This window comes from Beta vulgaris, chromosome 9 (genome assembly GCF_026745355.1).
Source record: "Beta vulgaris subsp. vulgaris cultivar EL10 chromosome 9, EL10.2, whole genome shotgun sequence".
Classification (NCBI taxonomy): domain Eukaryota; kingdom Viridiplantae; phylum Streptophyta; class Magnoliopsida; order Caryophyllales; family Amaranthaceae; genus Beta; species Beta vulgaris.
The window spans coordinates 18,800,371-18,821,142 of record NC_079210.1 but is presented as its reverse complement, the minus strand read 5'-3'; the positions used below and the strand labels follow the sequence as shown (position 1 = coordinate 18,821,142).

Here is a 20,772-nt window from a genome sequence, read left to right as displayed (position 1 = left end):
TATATATTCCTGTACGTGTTTTCAGGTATATAATAACTAATATTACTAATTACTAATTACTAATAATAAAAAAAAAAAATCAACACACCCACATCTATATCCACTAAAAGTTAGTTACCTCTTATATCTCTATTTTAAAAAAGTAAAACCCTAAATATACTATTCTTTAATTACTTACCTTTAATTTACTTACTCCATCATTTTATTTTGCATTGAAAGCCAATAAAACAAAAAAAGCCAAAAGCGTGCGTCATCTTCCTCAGCAAACACGCACTACCGATAGAACAGTACTGCACCACCCTCCTGAAAATTGCGCCAAAATTCAATCGCCGGAAACCGTCGCGTAACCTTGCCGGCCAATTCGTCTGCCAGTGGAGTCGGGTTTGTCGTCCAATTACGTCTTCGCCGGTCTATTGATTCCGTTTGCCAGTGGAGTCTTGTTGGATTACCACCACCACGCCCCAGCGACGCCACCACGCCATAGCGACGTAATTCGTCCGCCAGTACCCAGGTATTAAACTAGTTGAAGTTAATTCATCTCGCCCTCCAATTTGTTTTGTTAGGGTAATTGAAATATATGTTTTGATCGAAATTATTGTTTAATTTGTTTATAATTATAAATTAAATTGTATCCTAAATTAAAAATTATTTACATATACAACATGAAAAGATTCCAAGAGATGTGATGATAATTACTCTGCTATCGATTAACACATCTAATTTATTTTAAGAAAATAACAGTAAGTAACCACTCAACAACTCATCTCTTAGAAGTTAAATTATGTTCTATCATCCATGATAAGTGTTTGAACTAATATGGAAAAAATATAGTAAAGTTTTAGAGAGTATTGCGAGTATCTCAAGGCATGAACCCTGTCTACTCTTCGCCATTTCAATAAAACAATTACGATTGTGGTAGGGGAGACTGCTGTGAGAGCTTATAAACATATTAACGAAGAGCACCAGATTTACAAAGGCGGCAGTGATACATTGGTAATTTCACTATTATACAATAAGTTCACATCATAATAATAATCCTAGATTTGTCTGTTATTAAGTAAAGATACATTGGTCAAGTACTGGATCCCTTGAACAACCAGTCACAGACTCCTAGGTCACCTTGCAGTCTCCTTTCTGTCTTTAGGAATTCACGAAGGAGTATTGATTAGTTAAAATTACAGAATAACCAAACTGAGAAGATGATATCTTGTTTAAAGTTTAGGTTATTATTATATTGAACTGTGTTTTATATTGCTTTCTAGCACGTGTTTTTTTTTTGGATGAGAAAGACTAAAGATATGGATTGTTGAGTGCAACTTCCTATTTCGTAATCATGTAAATACATGTTTATGTGCACATGTGATATGTAGAAATGGATCGTAGTTGGATTACCACGACAAAACCCGGTGACCGATGTATATTGCTGGAGTGAAGGAATTTATAAATTTTCGTGAAGAATGGTGGAGGAAATGATAGATTTCCTTGTCCTTGTTTTATGTGCATAATTTGTTGCACAAAGAGTTGATGAGATACTAAATCATTTGAGTAAATGGGCCTTTGATAGAACATACACCCGTTGGATTTTTCATGGTAAGCTAAGGAAAAAACTCTATTTATGGATGATGTTAGTGAAGGTTATGATAGTAATGAGGTGATAGGTTGGAGGACATGATACATGTTGTTGAGGAAAATTTTGATGGTAATCCTGCTATGTTTGAGACCTTGTTAAGTGATTCTGAGAAGCCTTTGTACAACGGTTGCACCAAGTACACAAGATTATCATCTCTACTCAAGTTGTATAACTTGTAAGTAGGTGGTGGTTGGAGTGATGCAAGTTTTACTCTGTTACTTGAAGCGGTGAAAGACAGCTTCCAGGATAATGTTCTTCCAGGTTGTACTTATGAGGCAACAAAGATATTATCTACTATGGGATTGCGCTACGAGAAGATCCATGCTTGCCCTAATGATTGCATTCTATATCTTAATGAGTATGAATCATTAGACGATTGTCCCGTGTACAATACATCACGATAAAAGAAAAAGGTAGGAATACGGTTAAGGTTTTATGGTATTTCCCAATAATACCAAGGTTTCGACGCATGTTTTCAAATCCAGGGGATGCAGAGAAGTTAACATGGCATCATAATGGTCGTACTATGGATTGGTTAATGAGACACCCAACTGATTCCCCGCAGTGGAGGTTTATTGATGAAACGTTTCCTGATTTAAGAAAGATGAACGTAACCTACGCCTTGCACTATCTACGGATGGTATGAACCCATTCAGCTCCCTTAGTAGCACATATAGTACTTAGCCAGTTATTTTGGTTACTTATAACTTGTCTCCTTCCTTGTGCATGAAAAAAAAGTACATGATGTTATCATTGCTAATTTCTGGACCAAAACAGCCTGGAAATGACATTGACATTTACTTGCAACCTCTTATTGATGATTTGAAGATTCTGTGGGAGAGAGTGTTGAGGTTTTTGATGCACATCGCCAGTAAAAGTTCAATTGAGGTAATGTTATTCTGCACTATTCAAGATTATCCAGCATATGGAAATCTTTCGGGGTATACCGTGAAAGGGAAGCACCTTGTCCCCTATGCGAGGATGGTTTCAAGGGAATACGACTAAAAGCATCAAAAAAGAATGTTTTTTTCGGACATCGTCCATTTTTGCCATTTGATCATATTTATCGATGGAGAAAGAAGGCATTTGATGGGAAACAAATGTTTGAAAGACGTCCAAATAAGGTGTTAACGAGTGAAGATGTGTTTGCAAAGATAAAAGATATGCAGATCACATTTGGGAAAGGAAACAAAAAAGAACTGCCAACACAGGGCTATAAGAAGTGTTCTAATTTGTGGAGCTTGCCTTATTGGAGACTCTTATTTGTTAGACATTCTTTACATATAATGCATATCGAAAAGAATGTATGTGATAGTCTTATTGGTACCTTACTGAATATCCCTGGAAAGACAAAAGACGACCCTAATGCTAGAGATGACTTGAAGGAAATGAATATTAGAACTGAACTTCATCCCATTTTGAAAGGATCTAGAAATTTTTTACCCCCAGCTGCTTATACACTGTCAAGAAAGGAGAAAATTCAGTTTTGTGAGTGTTTGGCTGGAGTGAAAGTGCCTCAGGGTTACTCTTCAAACTTCAGTAGTCTTGTTTCTATGCAAAACTTGAAACTTATGGGCCTAAAATCTCATGATTGCCATGTTTTAATGCAACAATTGTTACCATTTGTAATTCGTGGTATTGTGCCTAAAAATGTTCGAGTTGTCATAACTAGGTTATGTTCTTTTTTTAATGCAATCTACAGCAAAGTCATTGATCCTAACGACTTGGATGATTTAGAAAGTCAAATTGTTGTGATTTTGTGCCAATTGGAAATGTACTTCCCTCCATCATTTTTGATGTCATGATTCATCTGACCTTACATTTAGTGAGAGAGGTTAGATTTTGTGGGCCGGTGTATTTAAGAAATCAATACCCTTTCGAGAGACAAATGAAAACATATAAGGGTTATGTGAAGAATCATAGGCGGCTCGAAGGTTGTATAGCTGAACGAGCCCTATATGAGGATGTTATGGCATTTTGTAGTGATACCTAGGAGATGTGAAGATGATAGCGCTTCCCACATCTCGTCATAGTGACAGAATGGACGGAAAGGGCACCATTGGTCATAAACAAGTTGACTTATCTTATGACAAGTGGATTTCGGCACACACCTATGTTCTACATAATGTGGAAGAAGTTGCACCTTATGTTAAGCAACACATGACTTACTTGAAAAAAAATCGAAAGGCCCATGAGAAGTCTCTAGCAAATGAACATAAGAATTCATTCAGTGCTTGGTTCAAGAAACAAGTAATGGAAGAACTCAAAAATTCAAAAAAAGACATTTCTGATCGACTTAAGAGTTTAGCCTATGGACCGAATTTCAATGCCTCTTTATACTCTGGCTTTGCCATTAATGGTTGTACATTTTACACAAGAGACTAAGATGAACATAGCACCATGCAGAATAGTGGAGTAACTTTGGAAGCTGAAGCTTTGCATTTTGCTAGTGTTAAAGATAAGCATCCCGTCTATTATAATGCTTATTATGGTGTCATTGAAGAGATATGTGAGCTGCATTATAATGGTTTCTCCGTTCCTCTTTTTGGTTGCAAGTGGGTTGACAGCAACACTGGTGTTCTTATTGATGACTTAGGATTTACTGTAGTCAATCTTAACAAAATTGGCCATAAGGAAGATCCTTTCATATTAGCTAGTCAAGCTTAACAAGTGTTTTATGTGACTGATCCATCTGATAAGAGAAATTCTCTAGTTATATCACCACGTTCTCGACATATAATTGATGACTACGAAGGAGATATTGTGATGGAGGACGGGTCTTTCATGAATAAGGTACAATTTGAGACAGATGACAATGGTGAATCTTCGACATATGTACGAAATGACCATGACGAAGGAATGTATGCGGACGAAAACATTGATGAGGGGATCTCGCGGAAGCGTCGTCGTAAAACAAAGTCTTTGTCATAAATGAGGTGTGGTTTTGTCAAATATGTCAATAATATAGAAAGTTTGTATGAGATTTTGCATTTCTTAAGGAGTACTTCTTATGTATATTAATTTGTTGATTACACTATTGCTTTTACAAATATTCTCTTCATATGTTCATATAATACAGTTGTGCTTTATGTTTAGCACATATAATACAAATATTCTCTTCATATGTTCTCTTAATGTGGGTCTTGTTGTGCTGCTCTTGTGTTTTATAGGTAATGGCCAAAAAAATAAAGGAACCAAGTCCATCTGAAGACAACTTAGCCTCGGATCCAGAAGATGAAGTATCTGATGCTGAAAAGATTAGACGTGAAAATGAGAGAGGTCACACTGTACTTGCAAAGGTGGGAAAGGCAATTCAAGATGGAACCAAAATTTCGGTTGAATGGCATCCTACACATAAAGTACCAGTAGGGAAAAATCGCACTCCTCTTTCCACTTACATTGGTGTAATGGTTCGAGAACGTGTAGGCATAAATTACAGGAAATTGAGTGATGTTCCAAAGGAATTGAAGAATGAGGTGTACGAGTTCACGGTAAACAAATTTGAACTTAAACGAATGCTACGAGAAAACTAATTGACTATGAGCTTATGTATATATGCTGTACTAATTATGTAAATTTGTAGAAAGGATTTGAAATACCAGAGAAACGTAAAGCATGGATCTTAGGGAGGGCCTCTAATCGATGGAGAGCTTTCAAGACTAGAATGAAAAGGTGTGGTTGTACAAATCACCTGGAAAGTTAAGGCAAACAAGACCATGGAAATATCCTTGGATAACTCAAGATGAGTTGGAAATTTTCACAAAATATTGTACTAGCCAGTTTCAGGTAGTATTATACTGTTTGGCCATTTTTATAAATTAATAAATGTCTGTACTAACAAAGAAAGAGCAATGTCATGTGAAGGAGCAAAGTAAAATAAATCAAGAGAAGTCATTGAAAAAGAATACGAGCTATCGAGGCGGACGACGAGGATATATATATTGAAGAAGAGATTTAAGACGAATTGAATTAGATTAACTAAGAATGATATTTATGACTATTTAATATCGGTTTCTGAAATGCTATGGTTAATTTCAGAAAAAGGAACTTGAGAAAAAGGGATTCATGTCACACAAGTCCCTCGACATTTAGTTTGGCTCAAAGCTCATGCAACTGAAAAGGATGGAGTGATGATGTTTAAGAATCCTACCGATCTGGAAATCGCAGAAGCAATTGTAAGTATTTACACGATTATCACTTGTAGAATTAGTAAAATATCAGTGGAAAAGAGTGCTCTACCTGTGAACTGTCTCTCCTCCTCGCTTATTTTCCCTACATAGTCCTACTGTGATGGCCTATTGGGTCCTTGCTGTATCAACTATCAAGCACTTAATTGTGCATTCTTGATAGTTGATACAGCACAATTAAGTGCTTGATAGTTGATACCCTGGCAGTTGCAGGCCAAACATGCATTGGTTTCTGCTCAACAACAATTGAACTTCCAATGCCACCAATAAATGATGGTGATTTCTAGCAGATTACATAGGCGAAGCTCAGACCTTCGTTTTGGAGTTCATCTAAGTTTTCAACTGAAGGCCTAAGCCTGGTGGCCCTGGCCAAGGCCTCATATTCTTCTTTGTTTCCACCTTCAAGGAAAGACCCAACAAGCAGGCATCTTTTATCCAAAACCTCCAAAGCTTTCGCTGAATAATCCGAAATGAACTACTCCCTGCATTACCCATAGAACTGCCAAGAAAACCAAAGACTCTAGAATAAAAAAAGGAATATAGTCAAAGTCATTAGTCGTGTCAGGTTCCATTATTGCAGTGATAGCATGTCTTGCTGTCATCCTTGCAGAATCAACGTGTTCAAGCTAATAAAGCTTCAGTGGCTATTACATTGGTCCAAAATGAATTCTTGTATAAAAGATTTACTAGGTGTTAGAATTAGATGGAATTCCTGACTTATAAATGTGGTTTCTTTTTACTGAGATGGACTTCGTGACTTATAAATGTGGTAGTTTTAGAATAAGACAGGTGTATAGTAAGATATGAGTACCAGTTTGCAGCATATGGGGTGATTGAAATGATTTAGATTAATGCAAAGGGGTGATTTTCTAGCTGATATGGATTGACTTCTATTGAGACTTGGCTGTTTTTGACTGTGAATGACCTTCCTGCTGAAAATGCATATTCAGTAATGACTAAAACTTATTCAGAAAAGCATGGTTACTGATAAAATGCTTTTTAAAGCTCTTGAAGAGATTGGTTTCTTGAGATAATCATCCACGGCTTAGATAAGCAAATTGATTTCTGGAAATAAATTAACAAAAAATTTGAAGCCATCCGGACTGGTATCCCTGCAAAGTAGACCTGCCAGTTGCATTGAAATGCATACATTAGAAATATGATGTGAAATGTGGAGTCCTCGCTATTATGCCCAATTAAAGTAGAGATGTTGATAAGCACTGGATGTTAGGCTTGTATCCAACTGTATAAGGGGCTAGGTGTGTGCTTCCTACGCATTGGGCAGGCCATTCCTAGAAGTCTAGAGTTGCTAGAAGGTATGCCCCTCCCCTAAGGGTGAAGTATTATCTAAAAACATTACAAACATGAGAAGTCAATTTTATAGTTGCTTATGAACTAAGCACAGAGTATGGCCTTCCTTGACAATCAAAATGTAAAATGTTGACTAGTTCAATTCTCTTCCCTAGCACTTAATTCACAATATATTAAACCTCAATTATGTGAAACTCCCTCACCAAACAGCTGTAAACTAGAAAAAATCAGCTCCTATACCTTGTGCGATATAACTTATTTTTTATATCTTCTGTGAATTTATTATCTGTGAATTTTTTAGCTGTGAATTTATTAGCTTATAGGTTCTGAGTATTATCGATTGTTGAATTGAAGTTCATGGCTGCAACATGCTATTGGGGTGTAAGTTCCTAATGCTTTGATCACTAAATGATTATTACAATTGATCATAATGCTTGCATAACATTATGCCTGCAGTTCGGGCAGGATTTGCAAATTCGGTCCAAGACTGAAAATGCTGTAAGTTCACTATAAATAAGTAAGAGAAATGTTAATCAAGCAGTTGCAACAAGTGTACACCTCCCAACCAATTGCAAGCACAAATTGTTCGTATGACAATAGAGATGGAAAACATGAGAAACAACCAAAATCTTATGATGTCTTATATGATGTCATCTGGTAGCCACTTTGGTGGCTCTATTAGTCAAGGGTTAGATGGTGGCCAATTTGGTGGTTCTAATGGCCAAGGGTTAGAACCTGGTGCCCAATTTGAAGGGATTGAAAATGCCCCCTTTCATAGCTTCACTTGCCTACTTTGTGGAAATGGTGGCGAAGGTTCTAGTGGTGCCGTGTTGAGTGGTTTAATGGAGGGCTTGGTGGTTTATGTGGCAATTCAAGTCAACATAGTGGCCAAAATGGTGGTTTTGATGGCCATGAGTTTCGTGGTACTAAGTCTTGTAATTTTAGTGGCCTAGACAAGTGGGGTGTCCATTTAAATGTTCATTCAGAGCCACTTCATGAGGTGATTAAGCCATACCAGTTGCTTGGCCGAGCAATCCCATCCTCACCATGATCAACTGCGCGAGAAAATTTTTGATATTGTGCCTCACAAAGGCCATGAGCCCAACGTTAATAATTATATTTTCCCCAAGGTATGTACTAGATGCATTCATTTTTGCTTTATTTTGAATTGTTATGCTGATATTATAAGTTCCACTCGTAACACTTCGAAAGTCTTTGATTAGGGTTGGAGTGAATGCGCTTTGGCAATTGAAATAAACAAAGAAATCCAAATTGTGGCAAATGGAGAGGTTCAGGAAACAGATCCATTAGAAGTTATACGCGTACATAATGTTCGTCTGACAAATGATCTTCGTCGAGTCAAGGTTCTTCATGACTTAGTCGCGTCTGCACCTTTGCCATGTCCTACGTATGAATTCACTTACGTTTGTCAGGCTAAGCATAGTTTTGTTCCGTGGCCAGTTCACTCGATTTTTCCAAAAGCACAGGTAAATATTATCCCAAACAAATAGATAAACAAGATTCTATTACTGTTTTGATTGTTTTATTTTTCTCTTCTATCTCTCTCAGTAATTCTATATTTCTAACATACTGAGTTCATTGCTAGCATGTTTATTGGATTTTTAAGAGATTTGACTAATGTCCCTGAATTCGCCTGATTATTGGATTTTTAAGAGATTTGACTAATATCCCTGAATTCGCCTTTGGTGCTATCCATAGCATTTTGTTGAGTTCATTGCTATCCCAACTGAAGCTTCTTTTTGCTAGCATTTTGTTTCCTGATTTTCTGAATCTATTCCATGTTCTGTCTTTGGACTCCATTTACTAGGCTGAGGGGAAGCTTCTTTTTGCTAGCATGTTGTTTTCCTGATTTTCAGCTACCATAGAGCAAGAATCAGATTTATGGTGTCCAACTCTACTGACTAGTAATTAAGAATTGGGCGTTTTGATAAAGCTAACCAAAAAATTACTCTCTGAGGTTGCTGTAGTATTTGATGTAGTTTTTTTTATCGTAAAACAGTTTATTTTTGTTCTCTTACAATTCAATTTCTAGTTTTATCAAACCCTTAATATTTTATTTGGATAAGAAGAAATGGACAGAAGGAAACGAGCTTTGCTTGTTTGGATAAGGGGTTGGTGGTAAAGAAAGAGGCTACTTTTCTTCCTTTTTTAATTAGAGAGATTTGAAGAAAATGGAGCTTCACCTTCTCTCTCCCTTTCTTTGCACTTCCTTTCCTTTCCTTACAATGTTATTACTATCCAAACAAAAACAAATATGCAAGTATATTAAATTTGACAACTAACCTATATGATAGCTAACACCAAACTCCTAATAGCTAGTAAACAGAATAACTAGTACTACTTTTGTCTAATGGCAATCTGTAGAAACATCTTCAGCTCAAAGGTCCTCTCTCAACTGCAATTCTGAACTGCAATTCATGAAAGCATTTCAGACGAAGAAACCCATCAAAATATCTATAACTAAATATCTTAATTATAATCTTCTTTTTTATTTTTGGAGAGAATAAATCTGCTATGAACTACTGAATAAAAAGTAGAACCAAAGTAAGAGAAAAGATGGAAACTTTAGTATGAAAAGCTGAAAATAATATATACTTTTAGATGAATGAGAATTTGTTTGACTTTGAATTTCAAAAAAATCTATTACTGCTTGTTTCTCTTAGAGCTGAAACACGGGTGATTTTTTCTTCATTCTTAGAGCTCAGACAAGTCCTGGGTTTTTTGGTTTTTGAATTTCTCTCTTCACATTTTCTGGGTATATATGTTAACAATCTGTTTGTTTTCATGTGGCCCGTGTTCTTCTGCACTTTTTCTTACTCTCCATGAGCTGAATACACAGATGGCAGAAATGCCCTTAAATCCATTGTATTTCAATTTTGCTTAGTCTCTTTCTTTCACCGGCTTCCACTTTTGATCACAAAGTCACTGATGGGTATTCCTATACTGGAACTGCTGTCAATCTGCATAAATTTAGTGTTACTGCTTGTATTTCTGTTAATGTTGTCAGTGAGGCAGTTTGTTACTTGTATTATAGTGGAGGTCCACTCCACATAAGTTCAAATTTCATGCACCCGTATTTATTATCAACTTTGACGATATCTTCTCTTATTTTCTTTAAGGCCGATAAACAAGCGACAAAATCATATACCACTCCATCCCGCAAACCCATCATCACAAGCATCAAACACTCAACTACATTATCACTAATAAGGATCTTGCCAAGTTGACAACTAGTTATTTACGAAAATTCAAAACTCAAGCAATGAAAATGAAATCAAGTGGTGATAGCATATCTGTTACAATACCAACAACCGTGTACGGTCATGAGCAGACAACTATCATTGATTATGAAGACATGCTTGATTGGTGCTTCCAAAGAGCGATTGGAGTGACTCACTTGTCAATTTTCATGAAGTAAGTAAAATTGTATTTTAGTTTTTCTTTCCAAATTTTATCACAGTATAGTATTTGAAATATATTTGCAAATTAATGTGCAAGATACTTGAGCGAAAAATGTCAAGAAGATAGTGTATCTGGGATGTATGGATTTTGCGATCCAAATTATTTATCTCCTTTGACACAAATAAGTGAAGAAGAGCGAACCGACTATCTAGCTCGTATCTTTGGCCAAAACGAAGGGAAGAATGTTAATCAACTTTTCTTTGCACCTTATCATGACAAGTAAGTACTTAGTTTCTAGGCTATGCAATCATTTTTGATAAATATATTAAGTGGCTATGCTTTTACCAAAATTGTGATATGTACAGTCGACATTGGATGTTAGCGGTCATCAGTCCATGGAATGGAGTGGTATTTTGGCTTGATCCCGCTGGAGCAAAAAATGATATTCGTGAATTTGCTCAAAGGACCATCAATGAGTATGTAGTAAAGTACCCAAAATGATTTACATATATTTGAATCATAATATCAAAGTACTTACCGAACTATTCCTTGTCATTTTTGTTAGCGGAATCATAAGATTCAGCCACACATTTCGAATGGACATTAAGAAAATAAAAAAGAATCCGACAATCAAGTGGAAAAAACCTGAGGTATACTATGTCATTCTTTTTTTATGGCAACTTTGTTTATACTATGTCAATCAAGTGGAAAATATCAATGTACTGATTGTTTACTGCTTTTGGTATTCTCCTTCACTAAAAAATCTATGAATTAGTGTCCTCGTCAACACTAAGAATCTCATGACTGTGGATATTATGTGTGCCGATATATACTCGAGACTGTAGAGAAAAGGAGACAAGCAATTCCTGATAAGGTATCATTCTTAAGAACACTAATATTATATTTATGAATGTATTTGTTATGTGTCGATAAATTGTTTTGTTATAGCATATTCAGCTTGTATGTTTATTTTTTTAATATTTTATATTTTGCAGTACTTTGGCGGAGTTACAACTGAATTTTCTTAAAATAAGATTGATGAGCTCAGAGACTTGTGGATCAAATATGTGGATGAGTATAAACAAGTGGATGAAGAAGAATTGGAAGATCATGACCATTTTAATTAGGATGTGTATATTTTCTTTTTGAGCGGGATTAGGGAGGTGCTTCTATTTTTGTGCACATGAATTGGAAGAAATGACAGGCCTAGGTAGTCTATTATTTTTTTATAACTTAGTTGAATTTTTGGAATCTTTTAAACATTATATGTGATTTTAATTGTAGTGAATTATATTAAATCAATGAAAAAGTATTCAAATTTTAAAGTCATTTGAATTATTTCAATACAAGTGCCTAAATGTTCTATATATATGTAAATTAGGAGCAAGTGAAATAGATTGGAGAAGCGCGCGCTTATAATAATATTAAAATATTTTTATTGTCGTTTTTTTTTTAAAAAAAAAAAACCACGTTAAAGAGACCACCTTTTTCTTTCAGGTGGTATTTTAAGGAATGACTAAAAAGACCACCTACATATTAAAAATGATTTCTTTGTAAGATAAAAAAGACCACCTATCTGTAAAATGTGGCGTCTTATCCTTTCTTTTTTTTCCCTATTTAAATTTCTAAATAACCACTTATTTTAAGGAAGTGGTCTCTTTTATCAAATTAAGAAACCACCCACAATAAGTGGTTATTTACCCTGAGAGACCTGTGAGCTGAAGACCACCTCTCATGTGGTCTCTAAATGAGATTTTAGGGGGTCTCTTTAGGTCTATTGTAGTAGTGAAAGCTCCAAATCAAAATACATTGCTCTCAAAGCAGATGATGAAGATGATTCAGACTCAGAAGAAGAAGAAGCAGCTCTCATGGTTCGGAAATTTCGAAAGATGTATAGGAACATGAAGAATGAGAACTTCAAAGGTAAAACTAAGAAATTTTCTAACAAAGCTGCTTGTCATAAATGTAGTAGTACAGATCACTTCATCAAGGAATGTCCACTTTGGGAAAATGACAAAACCAAAGAAAGGAACAAGGAACGCTTTGCTGAAAGGAACAAAGAATCAAAGCACCTTTCTCTAAGGCAAATGTGCGCAAAGCATGATAGCTGCTTGGGAGATTCAGAGACGGAAGAAGAAGAGGAACAACAACTGAAGAAACAGCAAACCTTTGCCTCATGGCAAACATGAGAAAAAGAAGATGAAGAAAAAGTTGAGGTAAGTCAACATGGTCTTGAGTCAGACTTAGATGTAAAACTAGGCCTGAAATATATGATCTTCTTTATGATGCAATTCTTGAATGTAGAGATGAACGTGAAAAACGTGAACAAACAACAAGCCTTAAAGTCTGCAAGGAACACATAGAATGGCTTAAGAAAATGAGAACAGATGTTGAAACAAGATTCTTTGATTTATTTGATAAAAACTTAAAAATCAAAGAATTATTATGAAAGTTTGAAAAATGAAAATTATCTAATTAATTTAGAGATTTCACACTTGAAGGAGTTTGTCCCTGTTCTAGTTCCTTTGATATAAGATCAACCCTTTGAAAGGATACAGATCTGAGATTGAAAATTTGAATAAAGAAAAAATTTTTAAAGGAACAGATCTGTAATCTTAAAAAGGAACTGGTTGTCGCAAGGAACAGAGGCAAAACATGGTTGTCCTAAGTGGATTGAGAAACCACAGACCAGAAGGAAAGAAGGTCTTGGTTTTGAAAACTACAAGAAAAGGAACAAGACAAAAAATATGTTGATCTACCTAGTGAAAATTTTGTATGTATTGTGGAAAGGTAGGTCATTACATAAATCAATGTCAACTAAAACTGAATGATTGGAAAAGAATGTAGATAAGTAAAAAAATGGGTTGTCAAAAAATCCTAGTCAAGAACAGGAACCCACGAAAGATGGGGTTCCTACAACTAACAATAGTTGATTTTTGCAGGTTGGAGTGAGGGGGAACAACACATGGTATAGTGGTTGTTCCAAGCACATGACAGGAGACAAAACTAAGTTTCTCTCACTCACAACCTATGAAGGTGGAAGTGTAACATTTGGTGAAATAAGAAAGGTAACATAGTTGCCATGGGTAAGGTTGGTAAGTCACCACTATACTCCATTGAAAATGTATTTTTAGTTGAAGGTCTAAAACATAATCTATTGATTTTCCAATTCTGTGAACAAGGAAATACTGTAAAATTTGATAAAGAAAAATGCTTGATCATCAACATTAAAACTAAGAAGGTTATCTTGGAAGGAACAAGGAAAGGGAACACATATATTGTGGATCTTGACCTTGTTCCTCAAATCAATTTAACTGTCTTAGTGTTATTGAAGATGATTCACTTCTTTGGCACAAGCGTCTAGGACATGCTAGCTTTTCATTACTTGAGAAACTTAGATCAAAAGATCTTGTTTTAGGATTACCATCCATAAAATTTCATATTGATCAAGTTTGTGATGCATGTGCACGAGGTAAGCAAGTAAGATCCTCTTTCAAATCTAAAACGATTGTAAGTACCACTAAACCATTAGAATTAATTCATATGGACTTATGTGGACCATGAGAATTCAAAGCGAAGTGGAAAGAGGTATGTACTGTTATTGTAGATGACTACTCTAGGTATACTTGGGTTATTTTTCTCCTAGTAAAGATGAAACTTATGATGAGTTCCTTGTCTTTGCTAAAAGAGTTCAACATTAGTGGTCATAAAATAATGCACATTAGATCAGATCATGGCAAAGAATTGAGAATTATAAATTTGATGACTTAAGCAGAGATAATGGCCTAGATCATAATTTTTCTGCCCCTAGAACACCACAACAAAATGGTGTTGTAGAAAGGAAAAATAGAACTTTGGAGGAAATGTCTAGATACATGTTAATTGCTAGTGAACTTCCAAGGAACTTTTGGGCTGAAGCTGTTAATACTGCTTGTCACATAATTAATCGTGCCATGATGAGACCTATCATTAATAAAACTCCTTATGAACTTTATTTTGGAAAGAAACCAATATCACTATTTTAGAACATTTGGTGCAAATGTTTGTGCATAATAATGGAAAAGATAATCTTGGAAAATTTGATGCAAGGAGTGATGAAGCAAATTTTTAGGATACTCATCACATAGTAAAGCTTATAGAGTATATAACAAAAGAACTATGTGTGTTGAAGAAAGTATTCACTAATCTTTGATGAATCTGACAAATAAATCCAAGCATACAGGTTGATGACTATGAGAATTGGGTTGGTACAACCAAGTGAGAAAAATGCAGATTCACAAGAAGAAGAAGATGAAAGAGGAAAGGAACGAGGAATTGAATAATCACATAATGATGTTCCTGTTCCTCAAGAGGAGAAGATGTTCTGTTCCTCAAATGAAGGAACGAGTCCACCGAGGCTAAAGAGGAACAACTGATCAAGTTCCTCATCTACTCAAGGAACTCATGAGGAACAACATGTTCCTATAGAGAGTTTCAACCAAAACCTTGGAGAACAACAAAAGTCACATCCAACTCATAATCAGCGACATATCCAAAGGTACGCAAACTAGATCTCAGTTAAGGAACTTTTGTGCATTTCATGCGTTCCTATCAATGATGGAACCAAGAAATCATGAAGAAGCCTTAACTGACTCTGATTGGATTACTGCATGCAAGCTGAATTAAATGAGTTTGAAAGAAACAAGGTATGGCATCTAGTTCCCTCTCTAAACAACAAAAAGTAATTGGCTTAAATGGGTGTTTAGAAACAAACTAGATGAATATGGAACCATTGTAGGAACAAAGCTAGACTTGTAGTAAAAGGTTATAATCAACAAGAAGGAATAGATTATGAAGAAACCTTTGCTCCTGTAGCTAGATTAGAAGCCATTAGAATTTTAATTGCATTTGCTGCTTACATGGGATTTAAATTATTCAAATGGATGTTAAGTGTGCATTTCTAAATGGCTATCTAAATGAAGATGTATATGTTGAACAACCCCTAGGCTTTGAAAAAATAATCTCCCAAACATTCTACAAGCTTGATAAAGCTCTTTATGGGTTAAAACAAGCACCTAGATCATGGTATGAGAGATTATCAAAGTTCCTTTTAGAAAACAATTTTAAAAGAGGAAAGGTTGATAAAACCTTGTTCCTAAAATCTAAAGGAACTGACATTTTCTTGTTCAAATATATGTTGATGACATCATATTCGGAGCTACAATGAAACATTTGCAAAGAATTCTCAATCTCATGAGTAATGAATTTGAAATGAGTATGATGGGTGAGTTAAATTTCTTTCTTGGACTACAAATCAAACAAACTGAAAAGGGAATAATTGTTCACCAACAAAAATACATAAAGGAACTATTAAAGAAATATGGCCTCGAAAACTCAAAGATAAATCACACTCCTATGGGAACTTCAACTAGATTAGATGAAGACTCCATAGGAACAAGTGTTGATCAAACAAAATATAGAGGAATGATTGGTTCACTTTTGTATCTAACTGCTAGTCGTCCAGACATAGCTTTCAGTGTTGGTTTGTGTGCTAGATTTCAAGCAAATCCAAAGAGTCTCCTTACTGCGTGAAGAGAATTCTTAGATATCTTAAAGGAACAGATGATCTTGGACTCTACTATCCAAGAAGTGATACATTGAGCTAAAAGGATATGCAGATGCAGATTATGCTGGAGATCTTGTAAATAGGAAAACACCTCAGGTATGGCACATTCCTTAGTCATAGTTTAGTTTCTTGGAGTACCAAGAAACAAAACACAGTTGCTTTATCCACTGCTGAAGCAGAATATGTAGCAGCGCTGCATGTTGCTCGCAAATGCTTTGGATAAAACAACAACTTAGTGACTATGGAAAAAACTTTGATTGTTTTCCTATTTATTGTGATAATACTAGTGCTATTAGTATTTCTAAAGATCCAGTGCATCATTCAAGAGTTAAACATATACATATCAGACATCACTTCTAAAAGAAAATGTGGAAAAAGGTTTCATTAAACTTGAGTTTTGTTAAACTGAGAATCAGATTGCTGATATACTAACTAAGCCTTTACAAAGAGATAGATATGAAAAATTAAGGCTTGAGTTAGGATTAATAAAACTTAAGTGATTGTTCCTATTCCATTTCCCCATGTCTGAATTAATTTGAGTGACTCTGTGTGATAGAAAGTGATTGTGTTTAATTGCCTAAGACCATTGCAAAATAGAATGTTAAAAACATAAACATGAATTCAAAGGAATAAAACAACTCACAAATGTCACATAATACTCCCCTTACTGTTCCTAAGGTAAAGAAACATGCATAATATGAAGAACATTGATATGTAGCATTAGTTGTTCCTATAGCACAAGTTCCTTGGCATTTATTTTCTCCAAAAATTAAAAACTCATAAAAATCCAAAATATCTGAAAAATCCCAAAAATATAGGAATCAGATTTAATTAAATCTTGATTCTCATTTATCTCCTTTTCGCATTTTTTTGTTTTTTTTTCTTTTCTTTTTACGCGTGTACCACTTCACTGTTACATGCATCTCCTCTCTTCTTTATTTCATCTTTCTAGAAACCGTGTTCCTTAGACTCTTCATCTTCGCCATTGACAAAACTCCTCACACCTCTTCACAAACCATAAAACCCCAACCTTACCTCACATTATGGAAAAAACTTCACGAAATTCACCTTTTCCAATCTCAAAATCTCCCAACTCCTCAAAAATGGAAAACACCCCTTCTCCTACCAAAACCCTCGAAACCGAACAAAATCAAGAAACACCAATTGATGAGCAAAAATTAGAATCTCCAAGAAGGAGTATGAGAAGAAGGAAATTAATCGGGGAGGATGATGAAGAAGAGTCCCCGGAACAAACTCAGGGGGAAGAAGTAGTCACCCCTGTTCCTTCCAAAGGAACTGCTCCTTCTTCATCAAAGAAACGGGTTGAAAGAAGTGAGTCAAGGTACGTGTTAGATTTTTGTGTAGACCTAGAATGGGCAAATGAGGTGAAATTTAATGAATTAACAGACATTCTAAAGGAACAGGGTATGGAATACCTCTTTGAATATGCTTTTAACAATGCTCTAGTTCCATTAGCAATGGATGAATTCTGTGCGAATTTTACCAACACTGATGGTATTTGCACATCTGAAGTAAGAGGGAAGAAAATAAAATTTACTCAAGAAACATTGGCCAAGATTTGGGAAGCTCCTTGCAAAGGAACATATTTGTATTTTAAAAGGAAAGGAACTGTTTCCTTCCCTAATTTTCCCCTAGATAAAATTGTTGAAACTTTTGGGGGAACTGCTGGTCAGAACAAACTAAACCACAACCTACTCTCTACTCTCCACAAAGTCTTGTTCAATTTAGTTTGAAGAGCACTCATTCCTCGCACTGAAAAGAGGAATGAAGTGGGTCTCTTGGACATGTGCTATATGTTCTGTTTAGACCATCACATACAAATAAACTTCCCTTCTCTTTTCATCCAACATCTTACACATTGCATAGAAAACAATTGCGTAGTTGGATATGGTGCTTTGATTACATCCCTTCTTTCTCATTTTAAGGTTAAGCTAACTGGTTGGCCCACTCTAGGAATTAAGCAGGGCAATATTTTGAATGAGAAAACAATGAGTGGGTTAGATCTCTCTGTCCAGAGGGAGTACTCACTCAAGGGAGAACAACTCCCAGTTCCTCTAGCAAGAGGAAACTGCCTAGGGCAGTTGAAGAGGAACTGGCAGATGTAATTTTGGAGGAACCAGTTCCTACATCCATTGAACCAAAGGAACCAAAACCAAAGAGACGCAAAACAGTAGCCAAAAAGCCTACCCCTCCTGTTCCTAAGAGAGTTAGGCAGAGCACAAGATTGAAAATTGCTCTTTCTGCTCCTGTTCCTTCCAACAAGGACTCACCTTTAGTTTGGTGAGAGGAACAGAGAGTTGACTGGATGAGTTGACTGGACCTAATCCCTTTTCCACCACCTCTACATCTCTTCCACCACCACCACCTTTTCTTCCTCCCATTTACACCACCTCACCATCTGTTTCTACTCCGGGATCTGATGGTACTTCAAACCAACCTACTCCAGTTCCTCCACCAAAACCTCATACTGCCTCTGGTTCCAAGGGTGAGGAACAAGTTCCTACTGATGATTGTGGCTGGGTTAACGAAGTTTGTCTTCCTGTGCAACATTTGATAAAATTTTATAATCACCTTCACTGGACCTTAGATGATAAAACTGACAAAATGCTGGGTCTCATGAAAGTTTTAAGTGATACGGTGGTTAAGCAACAAAAGAAGATGAAGACAATGGCCCTAGCCCTTGAGAGTTTGAACCAACAAGTTGGTGAAAACCATGGTGAAGTGATGAAGAATCTGGAGGATGTGGTAGAAGAAGTAGTTCAGGAACACAATTCCCCTCCCCTTTCCTAGTTCTTAGTTCCTGTTTAACTTTTGAGGAACTAGACTGTTGTTTTGTTTAGTTTCTTTTCTTTTTCTTTCTTTGTTTTTTTAAGGAACAAGTGCTATATAAAAATGACTTTTGCTATTTTGTCTTTGTTTGTGATTATTTGTGCATAATTTCTTCCTTGGAATGGCTAGTATTCTGTGATCGATGTTTGAGCATGTCTACCCTTTGCAATTCTAACTTAACCATAATTGGTGCTTGCTTATGGTCTTACGGTCTTACAACCAATTAATCACATCACACAGAGCCTCCTCTTTTTGAAGATGACAAAGGGGGAAAAAGATTTAAGGAACAAACTGTACATAAAGGTAAATGAAAAATCATAAATAGGTTAAGGTAAATGAAAAATCAAAAATAGCTTAAGGTAAATGAAAAATCAAAAATAGGTTAAGGTAAATGAAAAATCAAAAATAGGTTAAGGTAAATGAACAATCAAAATCAAACATTAAGTAGGTTACTTAATTTTGTTGTATTTTTCATTTTCTGCTTTATTGTTTTATCTTTTTCATTCAATTATAATATTTTTTATTTCCTTAGTTTGTACCTTTGTTGTCATCATCAAAAGGGGGAAATTGTTGAACCCTAGTTTTGATGTTGACAAAAGAACAAAGATGCAAACTAAGTAGTGAACTAATGAGTTATTTTAAGTGTATGATTTTTAAGGTATCATTGAAAGGAACAAAGAGAATACTAAGTCAAGGAAGAAGTCAAGTGAGGATTTCGAAGACTAAAGTGAAGATGTTTCCTTATCTAAGAGAAAATCAGTTTTTATGGAAAATCTTTTTGAGGAAAAGATTCTGTTTTTCGAAAAAGATAAGAAAAGTATTATTCGGTTTTTAAAGATTTTATTCTAAAAGATAATATTTTCTTAATAATTTATTTTTAGTTTTAATATTAAATCTATTTTAAATTAAACTAATTTTCGAATAAAGCTGAAGTAACTCCTATAATCTAGGAGCAGTAACAACATGTCCACGTCCAAAACAGTGATCATGGGATCATGGGGTGTGTTAAGGAACGTGTTCCTTAAGGGAAGGAACATCATGGGATAATGATTTTCGACATGAACACAGTTTTAATTCCCAGGTTCTACATTATTGTCACTATAAATATTGAAGTCTAAATAAGTTCCAAAGTGTGTCTGACTAAGTAATTAAGTGAGTTTAACTAATTAAGTGTCAGTGCCTTCGTTCTTTCATAATAGTCATTTGTTCTTTGCTTACTTACTCTAATTCCACTAAACTTATTTCGATCAATTGTATTTTGATTTTTGGGGTAAGGGGACTTTGAGTGAAGTTCTGTAAGAGAGAAGCTTTGAGTAAAGCTGTTAAGAGTGAGAAAACTTCGAGTGAAGTTGAGAGGAACTGCTGTTAAGGGAACAGTGGCTCAGGAACTTGAGTTTAAGAACTCAAGGTGTGGCTCGAGAATAGAATTAGGTTGTAACAAGTTGTTTGGCCTAATTAGTGAAAGAGTTGAGTTTAAAATCCCTAGTGGTCGAGGTTGTTTCTTCTTGTTCGGCCCAAGAAGTTTTTCCTTGTAAAAATCCCTTGTGTTCATCTAGCTTGTTTATTTGTTTAAGTTTAAATTTCTGCAAAAAGTTACGTTTATTTCTACACATACTATTCACCCCCCCCCCTCTTGTAGTGTTCCTACGGAAATAACAATATATACACAAGAATCATTTAGAAATCTTTTTCGAGCTAAAAATTATGCCAAAAACGCTTTTCACTTTATATGGAGGGCTCAACTGGTACGAAAATCCAACTTTATT

The 20,772-nt window shown here is 35.3% G+C and overlaps 2 protein-coding genes across 2 annotated transcripts; both read left to right on the top strand.

Annotated features, from left to right (window-relative positions):
• The first annotated feature begins 1,668 nt into the window (after window positions 1–1,668).
• On the top strand, window positions 1,669–3,435 carry LOC130590170 (uncharacterized). The gene is made up of 5 exons (XM_057392190.1): window positions 1,669–1,756; window positions 1,814–1,988; window positions 2,090–2,270; window positions 2,408–2,481; window positions 2,544–3,435. Exons 1-5 carry the CDS (start codon window positions 1,669–1,671, stop codon window positions 3,433–3,435), a joined length of 1,410 nt encoding a protein of 469 aa, XP_057248173.1.
• Window positions 3,436–10,417: 6,982 nt separating this feature from the next.
• Window positions 10,418–11,052, top strand: LOC104903187 (uncharacterized). The gene is made up of 3 exons (XM_057392189.1): window positions 10,418–10,563; window positions 10,648–10,830; window positions 10,917–11,052. Exons 1-3 carry the CDS (start codon window positions 10,418–10,420, stop codon window positions 11,050–11,052), a joined length of 465 nt encoding a protein of 154 aa, XP_057248172.1.
• Window positions 11,053–20,772: the final 9,720 nt, after the last annotated feature.